The following is an 18480-nucleotide window of genomic DNA, read 5'->3' as shown; positions in this document are numbered from 1 at the left end:
GCTAGTGGGAGCATAAGTGTTATGTTTTATAATAATCATCATGATAGTGGGAGCATAAATGTTATGATTGTATGATTATTAAGGCACGTATTGCAAGTTGGCAATATTAATTATAGAAAACAAGAGTCATTCTTTGCAAAGTTGTAAGGATGAAATAGTTGTTTTGCTATAATTAAGGGAGAGAATGTTATGCTTCATTTCAAATCTAAAGGATTAGGTTGAGAAATGTTAATAAATTTAGTCAAGGGTACATAGTGTGTTCTTAAAATTTCGATTATGATTACGACATTCCTCTTCACAATTCGAATTTTGAGAACATAGCAAATAAAACATTATGCGTCGTGTCGCATACGCTTCGGGTATAGGATCGATTGCAAATGCTTTAATGTTTGACCATTCTAAAATTTTCCAAATGTCGAGCGCATTTAGAGGGAAAAGGGACTAGAATTGGTTTTGACTAAAATAATTAAACAAATATCAAAGGACAATCCAAAGTTTGACGAGGATTGGTCGCTTGTGAATAGTTGGAAGCATGGTATTGGATGGACCATATCGACATAGAAAAGATTCTGTTAAGAATGAGTTGTCATATGGAAATTATGGAAATGTTTCCATATTGGATGGACCATATCGACATCATTACGAATAGATAAGATTCTATTAGGAATGAGTTGTCATATGGAAAATATGGAAACGTGTCCATATTGAGAATTGGATATTGAAAATCTATGACCAGATTAGAAACTTTTATGCAAAGGGTGTTCAAAGGAATGTACTTTGAATGAGAGACATCATATCTAAGGAATTGTCTTGTAACAATCTCCAATAGAGAACTTTGTAATATCATTGGCAATAGTCTTTGTGACTTTGGTGCAGTGACATTACGAAAGGATCATTGCAGAAAATGTTAGAATCTAACATATTCTATAAGTGGCAAGAATTTGATATTCTTACACTTATGAAAAAGGATTTGGAGTTGTGAAATGAGAATGATTGGAAATGTGTTCAATTTGATCTATTTCACAAAGTAAGAACCATAGGTAAACATTGTGTGCGTGCTAGGAGCATGGGACAAGTGTAATAATTCAAGTAAGAAGTTGATTACCCGAAACGACAAATAATGAGTAATCAATATGGTGATAAATAAAAGGAGTTTTATTTATACTCAAAGGTTTGAGGCCATATGGGATTAGTATTATTCTTGTGTTTTACATTTGCATGTTTTGACTTCCAGAATAATTGAATTTATTAAGAATAATCGAATTATTCGAACGGGCCACAGTCGTTCATATGATGGAAGTAGATATGAATGAAGACTGTCGTGAATTGGTGTGTGGAATGTCTAGAAAAGTATTAGACATAAGCAAATGTTTGTTGCAATGTTCATGAGTGCTTACGAATATGATTTGAGCATTGGAGTAAACCCACGCTCACTTGGATCACTCCATGGATTGTATCACGAGTGATTGGTGAGACGATAACATCTTATATTCTTGAAACCGAGATGTGTGAGTTGTATCTTGCAAATCGGTTGCACATTGATAATATGTAAACGCACTAGTAACTTGGTGTTATAGAACATATTATTGTGTGTGATTCGGTGTGTGAGTGCAAGCAAACATTGTATCAAAGTTTATCCGTTCCTTTTATTCAAAGTAGGATAAAAGCGATATCTTTGGGCCCCTCGATGATTTAGTGATGACAAACGTAAATGCTCAGCCGGGCTAGGGCTAATTTGATTTGTTCAATTATTCAGTCATCATAAATCGGAATTCGAGAAATAGTACAAAGAGAATGATTTGAAATCATGTCTCATATGATATCTAGAATGGAGGAATATATGATCCCTTATCTAAGGACATGCGTATCTGATGGGATCAGAGTTGACAGCGACTTTGGAAAGCTACGATTGCAGATCAGGATTTGAAGTCATACGCATAATAGTTATTAGACTTATCCAAGTGGGAGACTGTTGGATTAGTGTCTAAGTCCATAACTGTTTTGGTATGTACTTGACCCGATGGTGCATGGTCCTTTTGGGTTGCCTTCACCAAAGCAACTTGATAGGATGAATTATGGAGGGAAATGATTAATATGGTTTATTAATATATTATGAGAATAATATATTAAATGAGAAATCATAATGTTTAATTAATATTAGTCAATAATTAATTGGTATTTAGTTTTGTGACTAAAAGAGATTAATTAAACTTAAGGGACTGGAATTGTAATTATAAGATAATTGCAATTTGGGCCATGGATTGTCTTAAATTAAGGAGTGGACGAATTCTATGGGGAAACCCATAAGGAAATCGTCCAAGGCCCTAATTAAAGGAGTCCATGGGTTGCTTAGGGCTTAAACATCCAAATTAGGGTTTCCTTGTTAGATAACCCTAATTGCCTAACTATATATAAGACCCTTATGACCCAAAAACGTGGAGAAGCTTTATTCTAGGGTTAGAACACATTTTGGGCAGCCTCCATCCTCTCTCCTCTTCATCCTCTTGCTTATGGTGCTTGTGAACCATTAGAGGAGTGACATTTGTGACTCTAAGCTTTCTAAAGTCAATACAAGGAGATTTGAGATTGTTATTGCTACATAACAATCAAGGTAACATCTTAAACCTATTCTCATGTTAATATGATTACTTGAATGATAGAATTAGGGTTTATAGTCTTGGATAACTTGCATGTACAATAGAGAAACCTAGATCCAAACATTAGGGTTTGTATGAGCACATAGGATGTTCTTAGGACCAAAACCCATCACTTGCTTCTTCTGGAACCCCCAAGCTTCCACTTCTTTCTTCAAGCTTCAAACAACCAAAAACACACAAAAATGGCTCAAGGACACTCCAAATACTTTAGGGTTTCGAGTTAGGGCTTTCCTGTTTTGTGAGAGACGATGGAGGCTGAAATGGGATAAGTTAAGGCGTTGAATAGGATGTAAACCCCAAATATTAGGGTTTCATCCAGGCAGTCCTACTCGTCGAGTCGGGCTCCCGACTCGTCGAGTAGGTTACTTAAAACTCGCGTCCAGAATCCAGTCTACTCGACGAGTTGGGCCTCCAACTCGTTGAGTCCCAGTGTAAAACATGCAATTACTTAAATTTAAAATCCAATCTATGTGTGTGTGTGTGTGTGTGGGGGGGGGGGGGGGGGGGGGTTTAGCCTTCTTATGGAAGTCAAAAGTAAGGAAAAAAATCGTCTGGCCCCTTCGATTATTTAATGACTTTTTTTTTAACCCCTGGAATAAACTTTATGCCTTAGGAGTGCAAAAAAAATATTAAGGACATTTTAAACCAAAAAAAAAATGTTGTAGGGTTACAATGATATTATCTCTAAAAAAAGTATATTACACTGACGGTCCATGTGGTTTGATGTAATTTATGCGTTTGGTACCTACCTTTTTTTTTTAACTCGGAAAGTCCCTATAATTTGGTTTTGTTACGCTGTTGGTCCCTAGCCGACTTAAAATGGCTGATATACCCTTATATAATGTTTTAATTGGTTTGGCCCACTCTTTCTCTAGTATCAGTAAAGAATGAAATGAAAACCTAATCCATCGGACCAACATCAGTTTCCCTTCCTCCTTTTCTTCTCTTTCCAGCGCCACCTCCCCTGTTCCACTGAAATCGCTGCCGTCGACGAGTAGAAACTTCAAACAATCGTTTGACGATTATATTCAAGGGAAAGATGTTGCTAACTCTTCCTTCCGATCATCTTCCCCCTTTTACCCTAAACCAGTGAACCACCCAACCATCATCTGTCGCATTTCTCCTCTAAACCAACGACACCCACAACGCACCTTAAGTCCATGGCACTGAAGCCAACAAGAAGAAGCAACTTATTGCAAGGGACCCAACGTCCGACTTTTAACGACCACATCAACCAACAATTTCTGGGTTTTGATTTCTTCACTAGAATTTTAATCTAAGGTTTAAAATGGCAGACCATGGTGAACCTGTGACGACGAGAAATCAAATGTTTCGAGGAGAACATGTGATGGGGAACAACTGGAAGCTTCAAGTTAGATCCATCCGATCCACAAAAATGGCAAAACCAAAGGGAAAAATTTGATGCAGCTGCGGTGAATCATGAGTCCCCTTTGTTAAATTGTTAAATCTCAAATCTTTTTTTTTTTTGTAACAATTTTGTAATTACCGATCAAACTATCGAGTGTTAATAGAATAAACTGGTCTCGTGTGTTGATTCACTTGGGATTGTATGTGGGATTTTTGTATCTGCAACCTTTGCATCAACGATTTTGGTTTTGGATTTGAGGTACGAGTTCGATTTTAGATGTATTTCAACTTTATTGTTGAACTTTACATAGATTTATGGCTGGATTTGTGTTTAGTTTGTGATGATTTATGTGGTATCGAATTTGTGGCCGGAGTTGGTGCAGAGAACTGGATCGATGGCCGGAGATGGTGCCAGGAAGGGAAGATGATTTAGGTGGGGTGGACCGGTAGGTCCCACTTTCAACAATATATTAATAGTTTACTTTATTTAAAAATAATTAAAATAATAAAATAAGGACTAATAAAATAAAAACATATCATTAAAGGCAAAATAGTCATTCTAAGTTGGGTAGGGACGAACGACGTAACAAAACTAAACTATATAGTGACGATCCGAGTTAAATAATAAGTTATAGACAAAACGCACAAATTACCCAAACCACGGGGACCATCCGTGTAATTTACTCAAGAAAATCAATTTCCATTTTTTTTTAATTTTTTAATTTTTTTTTTGTTACGGCTGTCAAAACTCAAAAGAAAAGGGACCTGTTTGTAAATTTGGATGAAATATGACCGCGAGTTCGTTTAAAAAGGAGCATTCTGCAACCTTCCTGCCTGTTCTAGAGGTTCCTTCCCAACTGTTTTCAAATTTCATAGCTCCCACAAAATCGCTTTTTTCTGTGTACTTCCTCCATCAATTAGCAAACTCGAAAGAAGATTATTAACAGAGACATTAAACGATTCAACAGTAATGGATGTGAGGTCTGTTGTTGAAGCTGTTTCTACCGATGATGACGACGCTCCATTGTACCAGGTTGAGAGCCTCTGTATGCGATGCGGTGAAAATGTAAGTTTGTATGCGAATACACATGTGTGAAGATGATCACAGTGGAAGTTCTTTGATGCTGATATAGACTTCAATTGCATTGAGTGACAGGGGATAACGAGATTTCTATTAACCTTGATTCCACACTTTAGGAAGGTAATCTTTATTGCTTCTTTCAAGTTCTTTCTCAATTTAATGTTTTAACTGTTAGCTGTATGTTTCATGAATTTTTGTTTTTAACAAATCTTCGCGCCTTGCAGATCTTGTTGTCAGCCTTTGAGTGTCCTCATTGTGGCGAGAGGTGTGTGGATATTGATTTTACTTAACTTGTTGCATTTCATAGATCTTTCTTCATTAAAGTTGCTGGTGAATGTTTAGTTGAAAGAGGCTATATTAAATGTCTTATTGTGTTGTTCTTGTTCATATGAAGGAACAATGAGGTGCAGTTTGCCGGTGAGATACAACCCCGAGGTTCTTGCTATCGCTTGGAATTCTCATCAGGTGATCAAAAGGTTGTTGTCTAGTGAACTAAAATAAGATTTTTGTACTTCCAACTTACGTAATTTCATATAAAAGTATTTGTATATTTCATTTTTCTGACTGGATTTTTCATTGCAGATGCTTAATCGTCAAGTAGTGAAATCCGAAACAGCCACAATTAAGGTATGCGACTTTATCCTCTCAATGCGACTATCACCAATCGAAATCCAATTTTCCTAATTTATGGAACAAATCGTCAATTTGATTGTGCTTTCTTCCCTACATCTGTGTATATGTAGATACCTCAACTTGATTTTGAGATTCCTCCCGAGTCACAACGTGGATCTCTATCAACGGTAATTCCTTATTTTCCTCTTTCGGATTAATCTCAGTTTGCTTCTGGAATCTTCTTAATTTGAACTTCCTAGTTCATCAACCATTACACCCTAGGCAGAAAATAGAAATAACTTAATTCTATTGATATCGATTGGAAGTGTATTGTGTATATCTTTCAGATTGAAGGAATTTTGGCCCGATCTGCTGATGAATTACAAGCACTTCAAGAAGAAAGAAAGGTTTGCCAGTTGATTGCACATGATCAATGCCCTCTTTCAACATAGCTTCCATTGTTAACTGTTGGGATGACCTAATTTTCAGTGATTTTGGACTTTTTTTTTACAGAAAGTTGATCCTCAGACTGCTGAAGCTATAGACAAGTTCATATTAAAACTAAGAGCATGTGCAACAGGGAATTCATCTTTTACCTTCATATTAGACGATCCTGCTGGCAACAGCTTTATAGAGAACCCGTAATTTTCTTTTTGTTCTGAAAAATAGCAGCATACTTTTATTGATTTGTTTATTATATATAGTAAAGTAGTATGCTATAATAAATAAATTATAGTAATAAACAAATAAATGAAAGTAAAATGCTATTTCTTGCAACAGGTATGCTCCATCCATGGATCCATCATTAACTATTGATTTCTATGAGAGAACTCATGATCAACAAGCCTCACTTGGATATCTTGTTGACCAATCACAAACAAGAGAACATGAAAATGATGAATCATCAAACAAAAACAATCAAACATCTCAACCCCACGGATCAGTTGGAGCAGTTGCTGGTAGGCGAGCTATTGCTCAGGGTAACACTGCAGAATTTGCTGAAACTCTTTTTCGCTATACTGCACCAGAAGAGGTACTGGAAAAAAAAAGACCAAATTGCCCTCTTGAGAAAACTGACTGAATTTAAACATTGCCTGAAAAAAGGAACCTAAACATGTTAAGAAACTATGAAATAAGGAGCAAACTGGCAAAAAAAGAAATACTGAGGGACCATTTTGTAATTTTTTCTTTGAGCAGGTGATGACATTCCCATCAACATGTGGTGCTTGTGCTGTTAGATGTGAGACTCGGATGTTTGTGACAAGTATCCTTTTTTTAAGTTCATAAATTTTTTCGCCACGTCAGCAATGACATGGCTTAAAAAGCTGGTGACTTGTGCCATGTCATGATATTGCTATAATGAGTAGATTTTTTTACAGTAAATAAATTGAAAATACAAGGCTACAATAAAAAAAAAAGGAAAGTACATTGCTGTTTTGTGCATGTGTCCCTTTTAAGGTTTGTTTAGCTTGACTTTTTGGCAAGAGATTCCATACTTCCAAGAAGTGATTGTGATGGCATCTACTTGTGATGCTTGTGGCTATAGAAATTCTGAGGTTTGTATTTATTTTTGTACACCTCTTTGCTTGTTCTTCAAGTTTTCTCATTTGCTTAGTTTCTTGCAGCTGAAGGCAGGTGGTGCTATACCTGCAAAAGGAAAGAAAGTCACACTGATTGTGAGAAATGTTAATGATTTAAGCCGTGATGTCATAAAGGTATCCATATATACATAAATAATCAATGACATTTTTTTTTTGAATTTAGTGCGTGTTTTTCTTAACAAAATGGTTTGGTGTGTTTTAGTCAGACACTGCAAGTGTAAAAATCCCGGAGATTGATTTGGAGCTTGCAGGTGGCACTTTAGGAGGCCTTGTGACAACTGTCGAAGGTTTAGTCACCAAAATCAACGAAAGTAAGTTTTTTTTTATTTTTTATTTTTTATTTATTTATTTTTTTTTTAATCATTTTGACAAAATGTCAGCTTGAAGTGCTGATACTAGCTGATAACTAAAAAGCTAGCTGTTAGCTGGAAAAAGAAATGACCATTGGTAATAAAACTAGTTGAAATATGTAAAATGACATAAAAATGACGCTAAGACTATGTTTAAAAGATTTTACTTTTTTTCAATTAAAAAGGTGACAAAATATGGTGAAATAAATAAGCTTGTTTGTGATTATGATTTGTAAATAATTGCAGGTCTTGAGAGAGTACACGGGTTCACTTTTGGAGATAGTCTGGATGAGGATAGAAGAAGCAAATGGCTCGACTTCAAAGCCAGGCTCCTCAAGGTATGAAAAATGTAGTTATATTAGAGTAAATTACATTTTTGGTCCCTGAGTGTTGCCTTTTTTTCAGCTTTGGTCCCAAAAACTTCTCTCTTACAATTTTGGTCCTCATTTGAGATTCTGTAACGTTTTTGGGACAAAATTATATTCAGGAGTCATTTTCATTGGAACAACGACCATAAAAGTCACAAGAACATCAAATAAGGACCAAAATTGCAAAATTTAGCTATACCCAGTGACCGAAAATGTAATTTACTCTTATTATTATTGTTGGTATTAATTATTGTCATTGATATGTTGCAGCTTCTGAATATAGAAGAACCTTGGACACTGATCTTAGATGATGCCCTGGCAAACTCTTTCATTGCACCAACAACTGATGATATTAAAGATGACTTTCAGTTAATTTGTAAGTTATTTATTTATTTATTATTATTATGAACTTTTTTTGGAACAATGTTGCTAAATAGTAAATTGTTACAAAAGTTTCTATTTATTTTTGTTGATACATGGCAAGTTTATTGAAACGATTTCATTGGTTACTGGTTTGTGGCATTGTTCCTTTAATGTTTCACTATTTTTCACAAGAATTGAAATATGGTTATTATTTTAAATAAAGTGATTTTGCAACATTTGTGATATGTTATTGCGCATATAATTGGTTTTTGTTTAAATGTTTGAAATTTTCAGTTGATGAATACGAGAGATCATGGGAACAGAACGAGGAGTTGGGATTGAATGACATGGACACCTCTTCTGCTGATGTGGCATATGCTTCATGAAATCAGATGGCTTGTATCATAATTAAGTTTGTGTCATTTGTGTTTTTCAAGACTTTTTACCGTAAACTTAACGCCTAACTACTTTTGTCTTATTATTTAAGATTTCACAACCGACTGATTTTAGGCCATAATTTATACTAGTTATTTATATAAGAAAATAAGAGATTCGAGTTTTTGAAGGTTTTAGGGTCGTGGGTATGTTTTTTTTTTTTTTTTTTTTTTTTTAAATCAAGTTGGGAAGACACCATTTTTTATAAGGATGTTGTGATACATAAATAAAAAAATCTGACAAAGAGCATTCAAGACAAAAGGACCTTTAGAATAAAACCCAAGCCAAAAACAAAAACATCCTTGAACAGAATAAATAACATTAATTCAATGACATTGCTCTAGAGTGATGAATTGAATCTAATTCCTTGAGTGTCCAACTTAATTACTCCTTTACAAAATGGGGTTCCCAAGAAGTAATTTATCAATTACCATTTCAATATCAAAATGGGACTATCAAAATGGGAGGAAGATCTTCTCAAGAATGCAGATGCTGTTATAGATAAGTCCCCAATGGAAGACCTCTATGCTGGTGTCTTCTTTAACCAAAATAGAAAGGTAGACCTTACCTTCCATCTCAATCTTCAATCTATTCCTTTTTTCTTAGCATATATTACCATTAATATCTACTTTCTAGTGTAAATTGATGTTTTTGTCATATCACTTATTTGGAAATGGTATACAAGTTTGGTTTTCTGTTTTTTGGTGGTAAATGAAAAAAATGTCCTCGGCATACATGGTATAGCCGAGGGTAAAATGGTCATTATACATGATACTTAACCACGCTTCATGGTACAAAAACCGTGACCAAAAGGTAGTTTGAAGGACGATAAAGACAATTAATGAAAGTTATGCAACATATTCATATAAGGTAAATACCACAATGATAAACCTTGTTATTTAGGCTTTTTCTTATAAATGGTGATAGCATTCATATTCTGTTATAGGCTGTGTAGGTAAATTGTAGAATCATGTAATGTAAATTGTAAATACCACATCCTCGTATTATGGTAAATGACAATAATGCCCTCATCTTTTATTGGTTGAAATAGAAGTATTGGATTGACAAGGCAACATTTGGCAACTGCTTCATGGTTTTTGCAAGGGACTTTTCAGTCGAATGGGGTAGTGACAAACGTTATTGGGATTGGCCAAGCATTAAAGAAACAAGGTGATATTTACATGCACATGAGTCGAACAGATTTATTTATCAATGTACAATGAAAAAAAATATAAATAAATAACCAAATAGATTAAAATATATTGCTATTTTCTAAATTATATTGATCAGAAATGGTAAATGCAAAAAATAAATAAAAAATTCCTTTGTCTATGCAGTGACGTGTTTATAGATGTTGTGGAATTGCTACAAGTTAGTCGGTTATCGGTGGAGTCGAAATTTGACACAGCCAATTTAACAGCAGGAATGAATTATGAAGTTGTATTTGTGATGATGCTTAAAGAAGATAGTGATGGGTGGAGTGCTCCAGTCACTTTTAGACTCGACCTGCCAAACGGAAACAAACAAGAACATGAAGAAAGCTTGCTTAAAAAGCCAAGATCGCAGTGGTTTGAGATTCAGGTGGGTGAGTTTATGGTGGAACCAAAAAACGATGGAATTATCAAGTTCATGTTGGGAGAAACTAATTCCGGGGGTTGGAAGAGAGGTTTAGTCGTCAAAGGTGTGGTCATCCGACCAAAAAAGTGAGACTTGGGAGTTGGGAATACGCGAAATATCTTATTTGTTGGGCTCTATACTTACTTATCGGACTATATTTGTTATGTAATAATGGTATGGGTTTTATAATTATAATGATCATTGAACAGGGATACGATATGAAGCTTAATTTCCATTTCTATATGAAGTTATAAATGGATGAGGAATATTTCATTGCTTTCAATTTGGGTACTAGTTGATATTGATTGGATCGTATTTACTATTATAATGTATTGTGTATTGTGTTATAAATAAGATGTGTATTGAGGTTCAGTATAAAGTGTTTAGGTATCCGTGTATTAAGTGTGGGACCTGTGTATCATATGAGTTTATTAAAAATAAAAGTTTAATATGAAACTGTAAGCATAATGCTTAAGCTAGGCAATCGTGTCGCGTTCGGGTTGGTGTGTCGCGGGTTGGCGGGTTAAAATATGCCAACTCAAACACGTCTCATTTAAATATACAGGTCACGGATTGGCGGGTTTTGAACATAAAACCATATATGACCCGCCAACCCATTTATTTATACGGGTTCACAGGTTGGCGGGATCGTGGGTCCGAATTTTAGAAATTTAAGTCTTAAACATCCAAATGAAAATTAAAAAACATTTATAGAGACATGTTACAGACTTAGCCTTATAGGTTAAGACTTACGACCTTAGACCATCCACCACGAGTCAAAATGTCAAAACAGTCAAATGGTCTATGAATCAGTGGTATATATTATATAATATTTATTAAATATTAATACTTGATACATAAAAATAAAATAATTCTTTTATTAAGAATATAAATGGGTTGGCGGGTCAACTCATTTATTTTTTGAGAAATCCATATATGACCCGTTTAATAAACGGGATGGCAGGTTGAAAAACTCAACCAAAATCCATTTATTTCGTATCATGTCGCAGGTCGTATCGTGGGTCGTGTCGAGAATTGCCAGCCCTAATAATGCTAAAATGAGACTTATTTAAAAAATATCAAACTTTCTATTGCTTGTGACTGACCTCATTTTGTGATTACAGATGATCGAAAGTAGAATACATAATAATTTATTTTTATACAAATGTCTAAAAATATAGCATTGTATTTTAAAAAATGTTTGTAACGTCGTGATTTTCACCATAATTTTTTTTCTTTTTAACAAATTTATTTAACAAAACACGTTATCGGAAGACTTAGTTTTTAATTCAAAACATTTTCAAAACCACAACGTTACTTCAAAAATTCAAACATAATTCCAATCCATTTAAAACGTAAACAAAAGTACTTTAAAGTAAAGAATCAAAACGTCTCCAAGAGTGGTATCATTAATATGAATCTACTACCCATAAGAACCCTCTCACCAAGGCCAGTCTTCTAAACTGTCTGCACCAATCATAAGGCACAAAAGAGAAAAGATACAAATGTCAGCCCCTGCTGAGTGAGCTCATAAAGTTGCACATAAAACATACAAACCCCAAATCACTAAAAGGGTATTTTGGTCATATTACATATTTTTTTTTTCCAATTCCTTTGACAAATCAACAAACCAAACATAAAATAGATTACATTTCATGTCAAGCAAACACATATCAGATTCCAATTCATTTTCCTTCAAATTCTAATTCATTTGTCAGATTCCATTCCTTTAAAAAAAATCTATGAACCAAACGCCACCTTAGAAAATAAAACTAACTTCATTTTCATATTTTCAAGCTCTATCAATTCTATCTTATGGCGGAAAATGGATTTCGATCTAATAATGTTGTTACTTAGAAAATATCTAGTTATTGTGTTTGTATTTTACTAGATATTGTTTACAACATCACCATTTTAACAAAACATAGTAGTTAATGCTTTAAAAACTCGTACTTTACACATCAAAACTTGTACATGGGTGTGATGAACTCGTACATAGCATTGCCCATCTGCAATTGTACACGTTTTTAATGCACAATTTATGCATTAAAGACTTGTAAAATCACAGATGGGCATTGTAACATCCGTTTTTAGGGCCTAAAGGTTTTAACAATTTTTGGTATGAAAATGAAATTGTAACGTCTCAAAACCCAAAAACAATTTTTTTTTTGTTTTTATATTAAATCAAACATGTTTATCAAACCACAAAGTATTTAGAAAGTATCCATAAACATCCCAAAAGTACATCAGAGTTAAATAAGCTGAAAATCATGTTGTGCAATGTGATCATCCCGAGCTCTTCCTATTCGAATTGGAAGTACCTGAAACATACACTGCAAACCGTAGACAAAAAGCTTAATGAGTTCCCTAGAATACCGCGTACCATACATATATGTCAGCTCAAGGCTATATCGGGTCTATTTCACGCTCGGTTCTATTTCACCCTAAAGAGAATTAATCTCTTGATCGTTTAGATCTTTCACAGGTATATTGATAAAGAACAAACAATTCAATCACAATACGATTAAGAACACAATACGTAATCAATATGAAGCTTATGATTCAAATATAGTCACGCCTCAGCAGAGCTCGATAAAGAACTTCCACTGTAGAGGCGAGCTAGGTTTTACAATACTTTGATAAGAAAATAATTAAAGCGTTACTTACTAAGGATGCATGCATGCACCTTAAATACTAAAACCCTAGAATAAAATAATGCACGGTTGGACAGGCCAAAACCGGCTACAAAACTGGGCTAATAGGAACGAGCCCAAGATGCAACATCATAATCCCAACAATCTCCCCCTTTGCGTCAATTGGGGCGAGACCTTCACTTTCGTTGATTAGCAGAAGTTCGCTTCACCAATTTGAACAAACAAGGAATTACAGCAAGAAGGGCATGGCGAAAGTGGATATACCATCTTATCATATCTGTGAAGTACTTCTTGTCGCTTTCACTGTTCTGCTTGCATTTGTGAATAATCCCCAGAACTTACTCCAAGCACGAAGTAGTGAAGAGATGTTTATCAGTTAAGGCGAACATACATTTCTTACCATCCTGTTTGGTGAACATCACAGAGTTTAAGACCAGATCAATCTTTCCCATCTTCATCTTGTTCACATCACTTGCAGAACCAACTGGCAGAATAGTGGGCTTCTTTCTGAGAACCGAAGCGACCTCTTGATCCATCTTAGCTACCTCCAGAACGTAGCAGACTAACAATCTTTTAAGATGATCAATAATTAGCTCATACTCAACTGGGTTGGAGAGTAAAATGTTGTGCAGGACAATCCAATCATGAGGATTAAGATTGGGTAGATCAGCAAGAGAGAAGGTATGCTTAGACAAAGCCGAACCTCTTGTGACTTTGAACTTGACGTTGATAAATTTTCCTGCTCTTGAGGCTTAAGGACCCGAACTGTGATGATTTTCTGGGCGCTCCAAGTGATATATTGCGGTTAAGTGAACTCTAAGTAGTAGTCGATGAGATCACGATCAACCTTCGGGTCTGGATGTGGGACTTCTGCGAAGGGAAGAAAGCAGTGAAACACAAACGACTTTCGAGTGATAGACATGTCAAATTGTGAACCCTTTGTGTTTTCACAGTCCAAAGACACTACTGGCTCAAGCCAATGAGTGCTAGGAGAGTCAACGGCTTCTTTGAGCAGCTTTTCCAACGTCCAAAAGGGAAAGAGGGTTTTCTTGCTTTCTAGGAGATCCCGAGCCTCCTTTAATCTCCTTTCTCTTTCTTCAGCTTCTTTCATAATTTTGGCGTTGAGATCGATTTCCCTTTCCCTTGCCTTTCGCTTCAAGGCATCAATGATTGTTTCCTCTTCCCCATCGTTGTCATCCACTATTGGACCTTTGCCTTTACCCTTAAGACCCAAACCTGAAGCATGCTCAGTCTTCTGTTGTTCTGGCTGGGAAGTGAGAGGAGGTTGAGACTTAGAAGGAGGTTGAGACGACGATTTGAGTCCTTCTCCTCCTTGTTTTGGAGGTACCATCGCCTCGGAAACACCTTCAATGCGACTCAACATCCCAAGTGCAGGACGGAATTTGTCAGCAAGATGGCGTCTAACAGAAATTGTCAGAATAGGGTCATGAGCCTCCAAAACGCCTAAGAGAATAGTGTGGATGTCGGAGACACAGCTCTTGACAACAACCCTTTCAGAGCGAAGTTGATTGACCTCGTTGTTCGCCTGAGAAAGTTGAAGACTTTTGGTCTTGAGTTGAGTGGTCTTGCGAGCAAGGTCATCCATCAATGAGTTCTCCATAGTGAGGTCATCTTGAAGCTTGGTAAGACGGTCATTGAGAGAGGAAAGAAGAGCAGCATTGTCCTTTAGAATATATTGGGGAAGAGTGACAAAATTTTGCTTCTCAGCAGCAAATGCTTCTTCGAGCTTGGTTATTGAGTTGGTCACTTTAGAAGCATTTGAGGCAGCTACTCCCTGTAAGGACTCAAGAAAAATGTTAGCATCTTGAATTATTTTTTCGACTTTTTCGGTCGCGTCGGTACACACTTTGGTGGAAGCGGTAATGGCTGCTGTGGCACGAGAGATGGAAGCCTCATGTGCTATGACAAAGGAGTCAAGCATTTTCTGAATAACAGATTCAGAATTGGGAGTGTGAGAGGAAGAAGAGGCCATGAGAGTATCAAGTTTGACATTCAGCTCCTTGAGATGATTTTTGGTAAAAGGAGCATCATCTTCTTCATCACTTTGAACACGATAAGGGCTGTAGTAGAAGGAATCAAATATTTTTTTTTTTTTTTTTTTTTTTGTAACAATTTTGAAATTACCGATCAAACTATCGAGTCTTAATAGAATAATCTGGTCTCGTGTGTTGATTCACTTTTGGATTGTATGTGGGATTTTTATATCTGCAACGTTTGCATCAACGATTTTGGTTTGGGATTTGAGGTACGGGTTCGATTTTAAATGTATTTCAAATTTATTGTGGAACTTTACATAGATTATTTATGGTTGGATTTGTGTTTAGTTTGTGATGATTTATGTGGTATCAGATTTGTGGCCGGAAGCGGTGACCGGAGTTGGTGCCGAGAACTGGATCTATGGTCGGAGATGGTGCCGGGAAGGGAAGATGATTAAGGTGGGGTGGACCGGTAGGTCCCACTTTCAACAATATATTAATAGTTTACTTTATTTAAAAATAATTAAAATAATAAAATAAGGACTAATAAAATTAAAATATATTATTAAGGGCAAAATAATCATTCTAAGCCGGATAGGGACGAACGACATAACAAAACCAAACTATAGGGGTGATCCGAGTTAAAAATAAGTTATGGACCAAACACGCAAATTACCCAAACTACAGGGACCATCCGTGTAATTTACTAAAAAAAATCAGTTTCCTTAATTTTTTTGTTACATTGTCAAAACTCAAAAGAAAAGGACCTGTTTGTGAAGTTGATGAAATATGACGGCGAGTTCGTTTAAAAAGGAGCATTCTGCAACCTTCGTGCCTGTTCTAGAGGTTCCTTCCCAACTGTTTTCAAATTTCACAGCTCCCACAAAATCGCTTTTTTTTCCGTGTACTTCTTCCATCAATTAACATACTCGAAAGAAGATTATTAACGGAGACATTAAACGATTCAACAGTAATGGATGTGAGGTCTGTTGTTGAAGCTGTTTCTACCGATGATGACGACGCTCCATTGTACCAGGTTGAGAGCCTCTGTATGCGATGCCGTGAAAATGTAAGTTTGTATGCGAATACACATGTATGAAGATGATTACAGTGGAAGTTCTTTGATGCTGATATGGACTTCAATTGCATCGAGTGACAGGGGATAACGAGATGTCTATTAACTTTGATTCCACACTTTAGGAAGGTAATGTTTATCTGCTTCTTATAGCTAAGTATTCAGCTTATTCACATATTTACTCCAAAAGTAGCCTTATAATTGCTTTCACAATTTATTGTTGTAGCTGTTAGCTGTATGTTTCATGAATTTTGTTCGTAACAAAGTCTTCTCGCCTTGCAGATCTTATTGTCAGCCTTCGAGTGTCCTCATTGTGGCGAGAGGTGTGTGGATTTTGATTTTAATTGTCGCAATTCATGGATTTTCTTCAATATTTTAGTTGAAAGAGGCTCTCTTATGTTCTTGTTCTGTTCTTATGAAGGAACAATGAGGTGCAGTTTGCTGGTGAGATACAACCCCGAGGGTCTTGCTATCGCTTGGAATTCTCATCAGGTGATTAAAAGGTTGTTGTCTAGTGAACTAAATTTGCAGAAAATAAGATCTTCCAATTTGTTATGTGATACTGTTATAGTTTTCTCATGAATGATCTGTGTACTTCCAACTTCAGTAATTTAATACAAAAGAAATTCCCCAGTCTTTCATTTGACTTCATTGTTTGACTGGAGTTTTCATTGCAGATGCTTAATCGACAAGTAGTAAAATCCGAAACAGCCACAATTAAGGTATGCGACTTTAATCAAAATCAGATTTTCCTAATTTATGGAACAAATTGTCAATTTAATTGTGTTTTTCTTAACAAAATGGTTTGGTGTGTTTTAGTCCGTCACTGCAAGTGTAAAAATCCCGGAGATTGATTTGGAGCTTGCAGGTGGCAATTTAGGAGGCCTTGTGACAACTGTCGAAGGTTTAGTCACCAAAATCAACGAAAGTAAGTTTTTTTTTTTTTTTTTTTTTGGACAAATTGTCAGCTTGGGTTTTGATACTAGCTGATAACTAAAAAGCTAGCTGTTACCTGGAAAAAAAAAGACCATTGGTAATAAAACTAGTTGAAATATGTAAAATGATATAAAAATGACCCTAAGACTATGTTTAAAATATTTTACTTTTTTGTAATTATAAAGGTGGCAAAATATGGTAAAATAAATAAGCTTGTTTGTGATTATGATTTGTAAATAATTACAGGTCTTGAGAGAGTACACGGGTTCACTTTTGGAGATAGTCTTGATGAGGATAGAAGAAGCAAATGGCTCGACTTTAAAGCCAGACTCCTCAAGGTATGAAATTATGAATCATGTAATTATCATTACAGTAATTACATTTTTGGTCCCTGAGTATAGCTAATTTTTTCAGCTTTGGTCCCAAAAACTTTTCTCTTGCAATTTTGGTCCAATATTTTACAAAAATTATATTCAGCGACCAAAAACAGTCATTTTCATTCTAACAAGGACCAAAAAAGTCATAAGGACCAAAGTTGCAAAATTTTGCTATACTAGTGACCGAAAATGTAATTTACTCTTATTGTTATCATTATAGGTATTAATCATTCCATCTTTGAATTTGTTTAGCTTCTGAATATAGAAGAAACTTGGACATTGATCTTAGACGATGCTCTGGCAAACTCTTTCATTGCACCAACAACTGATGATATTAAAGACGACTTTCAGTTAACTTGTAAGTTTTTAAATTTTTTTTGTTTTTGGAACAATTTCTTTGGTTACTGGTTTGTGACGTTGTTCCTTAATAAACATTTTCACAAGAATTGAAATATGGTTATTATTTTAAATAAAGTAGGTTGCTATGGATTTTGCAACATTTGTGATATGTTATTGTGCATATAATTGGCTTTTGATAAAAATGTTTGAAAATTTCAGTTGATGAATACGAGAGATCATGGGAACAGAACGAGGAGTTGGGATTGAATGACATGGACACCTCTTCTGCTGATGTGGCATATGCTTCATGAAATCAGTTGGCTTGTATCATAATTAAGTTTGTGTCATTTGTGTTTTTCAAGACTTTTTACTGTAAACTTAATGCCTAACTACTTTTGTCTTATTATTTAAGATTTCACAACCGATTGATTTTAGGCCATAATTTATACTAGTTATTTATATAAGAAAATAAGAGATTCGAGTTTTTGTAGGTTTTAGGGTCGTGGGTATGTTTTTTTTAATCAAGTTGGGAAGACACCATCTTTTATAAGGATGTTGTGATACATAAATAAAAAATCTGACAAAAAACATTCAAGACAAAAGGACCTTTAGAATAAAAACTCAATCCAAAAACAAAAACATTCCTGACG

At 35.2% G+C, this 18480-nt stretch overlaps 3 protein-coding genes across 20 annotated transcripts; all 3 read left to right on the top strand.

Moving 5' to 3' along the window:
• Positions 1-3413: 3413 nt before the first annotated feature.
• On the top strand, positions 3414-8959 carry LOC111902902 (uncharacterized). 16 transcript variants are annotated; one of them, XM_042902484.2, is made up of 18 exons: positions 3414-4284; positions 4409-4458; positions 4994-5091; positions 5182-5226; positions 5331-5371; positions 5501-5582; positions 5689-5733; positions 5850-5906; positions 6066-6125; positions 6232-6359; positions 6499-6751; positions 6916-6982; positions 7204-7274; positions 7344-7433; positions 7522-7630; positions 7916-8007; positions 8308-8413; positions 8695-8959. In XM_042902484.2, the coding sequence occupies exons 2-18, from the start codon at positions 4431-4433 to the stop codon at positions 8784-8786; spliced, it is 1464 nt and encodes a 487-aa protein (XP_042758418.1). In that variant the 5' UTR covers positions 3414-4284; positions 4409-4430; the 3' UTR covers positions 8787-8959. The 16 variants fall into 16 exon arrangements, with proteins under 16 accessions (XP_042758418.1, XP_042758420.1, XP_042758424.1 ...); XM_042902486.2 differs by having other exon boundaries at positions 4782-5091; XM_042902490.2 differs by having other exon boundaries at positions 4409-4471.
• Positions 8960-9137: 178 nt separating this feature from the next.
• LOC128125840 (protein PHLOEM PROTEIN 2-LIKE A1-like) lies at positions 9138-10735 on the top strand. 2 transcript variants are annotated; one of them, XM_023898711.3, is made up of 3 exons: positions 9138-9392; positions 9890-10005; positions 10173-10735. In XM_023898711.3, the coding sequence occupies exons 1-3, from the start codon at positions 9282-9284 to the stop codon at positions 10540-10542; spliced, it is 597 nt and encodes a 198-aa protein (XP_023754479.1). In that variant the 5' UTR covers positions 9138-9281; the 3' UTR covers positions 10543-10735. The 2 variants fall into 2 exon arrangements, with proteins under 2 accessions (XP_023754479.1, XP_023754478.1); XM_023898710.3 differs by having other exon boundaries at positions 9887-10005.
• Positions 10736-15958: 5223 nt separating this feature from the next.
• Positions 15959-18464, top strand: LOC111902908 (uncharacterized). Of its 2 annotated transcripts, none has more exons than XM_042902496.2 (8): positions 15959-16307; positions 16461-16501; positions 16600-16670; positions 16856-16900; positions 16998-17106; positions 17361-17452; positions 17744-17849; positions 18050-18464. In XM_042902496.2, the coding sequence occupies exons 3-8, from the start codon at positions 16605-16607 to the stop codon at positions 18139-18141; spliced, it is 510 nt and encodes a 169-aa protein (XP_042758430.1). In that variant the 5' UTR covers positions 15959-16307; positions 16461-16501; positions 16600-16604; the 3' UTR covers positions 18142-18464. The 2 variants fall into 2 exon arrangements, with proteins under 2 accessions (XP_042758430.1, XP_042758431.1); XM_042902497.2 differs by having other exon boundaries at positions 16600-16681.
• Positions 18465-18480: the final 16 nt, after the last annotated feature.

The sequence above is a fragment of the Lactuca sativa genome, chromosome 5, assembly GCF_002870075.4.
Source record: "Lactuca sativa cultivar Salinas chromosome 5, Lsat_Salinas_v11, whole genome shotgun sequence".
Lineage (NCBI taxonomy): Eukaryota > Viridiplantae > Streptophyta > Magnoliopsida > Asterales > Asteraceae > Lactuca > Lactuca sativa.
The sequence above is the reverse complement of the archived record's forward strand: the minus strand, read 5'-3'. Positions and strand labels throughout refer to the sequence as shown.

What these genes read in the sequence shown, in the direction of transcription:
- LOC111902902 (XM_042902483.2), top strand. Translation starts at nt 4,374, where the DNA reads ATGTGGTATCGAATTTGTGGCCGGAGTTGGTGCAGAGAACTGGATCGA. An exon ending in AGTCACCAAAATCAACGAAA is followed by an intron (nt 7,631 to 7,915) that starts GTAAGTTTTTTT and finishes AAATAATTGCAG; the next exon opens with GTCTTGAGAGAGTACACGGG. An exon ending in TCAAAGCCAGGCTCCTCAAG is followed by an intron (nt 8,008 to 8,307) that starts GTATGAAAAATG and finishes GATATGTTGCAG; the next exon opens with CTTCTGAATATAGAAGAACC.
- LOC128125840 (XM_023898710.3), top strand. Translation starts at nt 9,282, where the DNA reads ATGGGACTATCAAAATGGGAGGAAGATCTTCTCAAGAATGCAGATGCT. An exon ending in TCTTTAACCAAAATAGAAAG is followed by an intron (nt 9,393 to 9,886) that starts GTAGACCTTACC and finishes TGGTTGAAATAG; the next exon opens with AAGTATTGGATTGACAAGGC. An exon ending in CCAAGCATTAAAGAAACAAG is followed by an intron (nt 10,006 to 10,172) that starts GTGATATTTACA and finishes TTGTCTATGCAG; the next exon opens with TGACGTGTTTATAGATGTTG.
- LOC111902908 (XM_042902496.2), top strand. Translation starts at nt 16,605, where the DNA reads ATGAGGTGCAGTTTGCTGGTGAGATACAACCCCGAGGGTCTTGCTATC. An exon ending in CCGAAACAGCCACAATTAAG is followed by an intron (nt 16,901 to 16,997) that starts GTATGCGACTTT and finishes GGTGTGTTTTAG; the next exon opens with TCCGTCACTGCAAGTGTAAA. An exon ending in AGACGACTTTCAGTTAACTT is followed by an intron (nt 17,850 to 18,049) that starts GTAAGTTTTTAA and finishes TGAAAATTTCAG; the next exon opens with TTGATGAATACGAGAGATCA.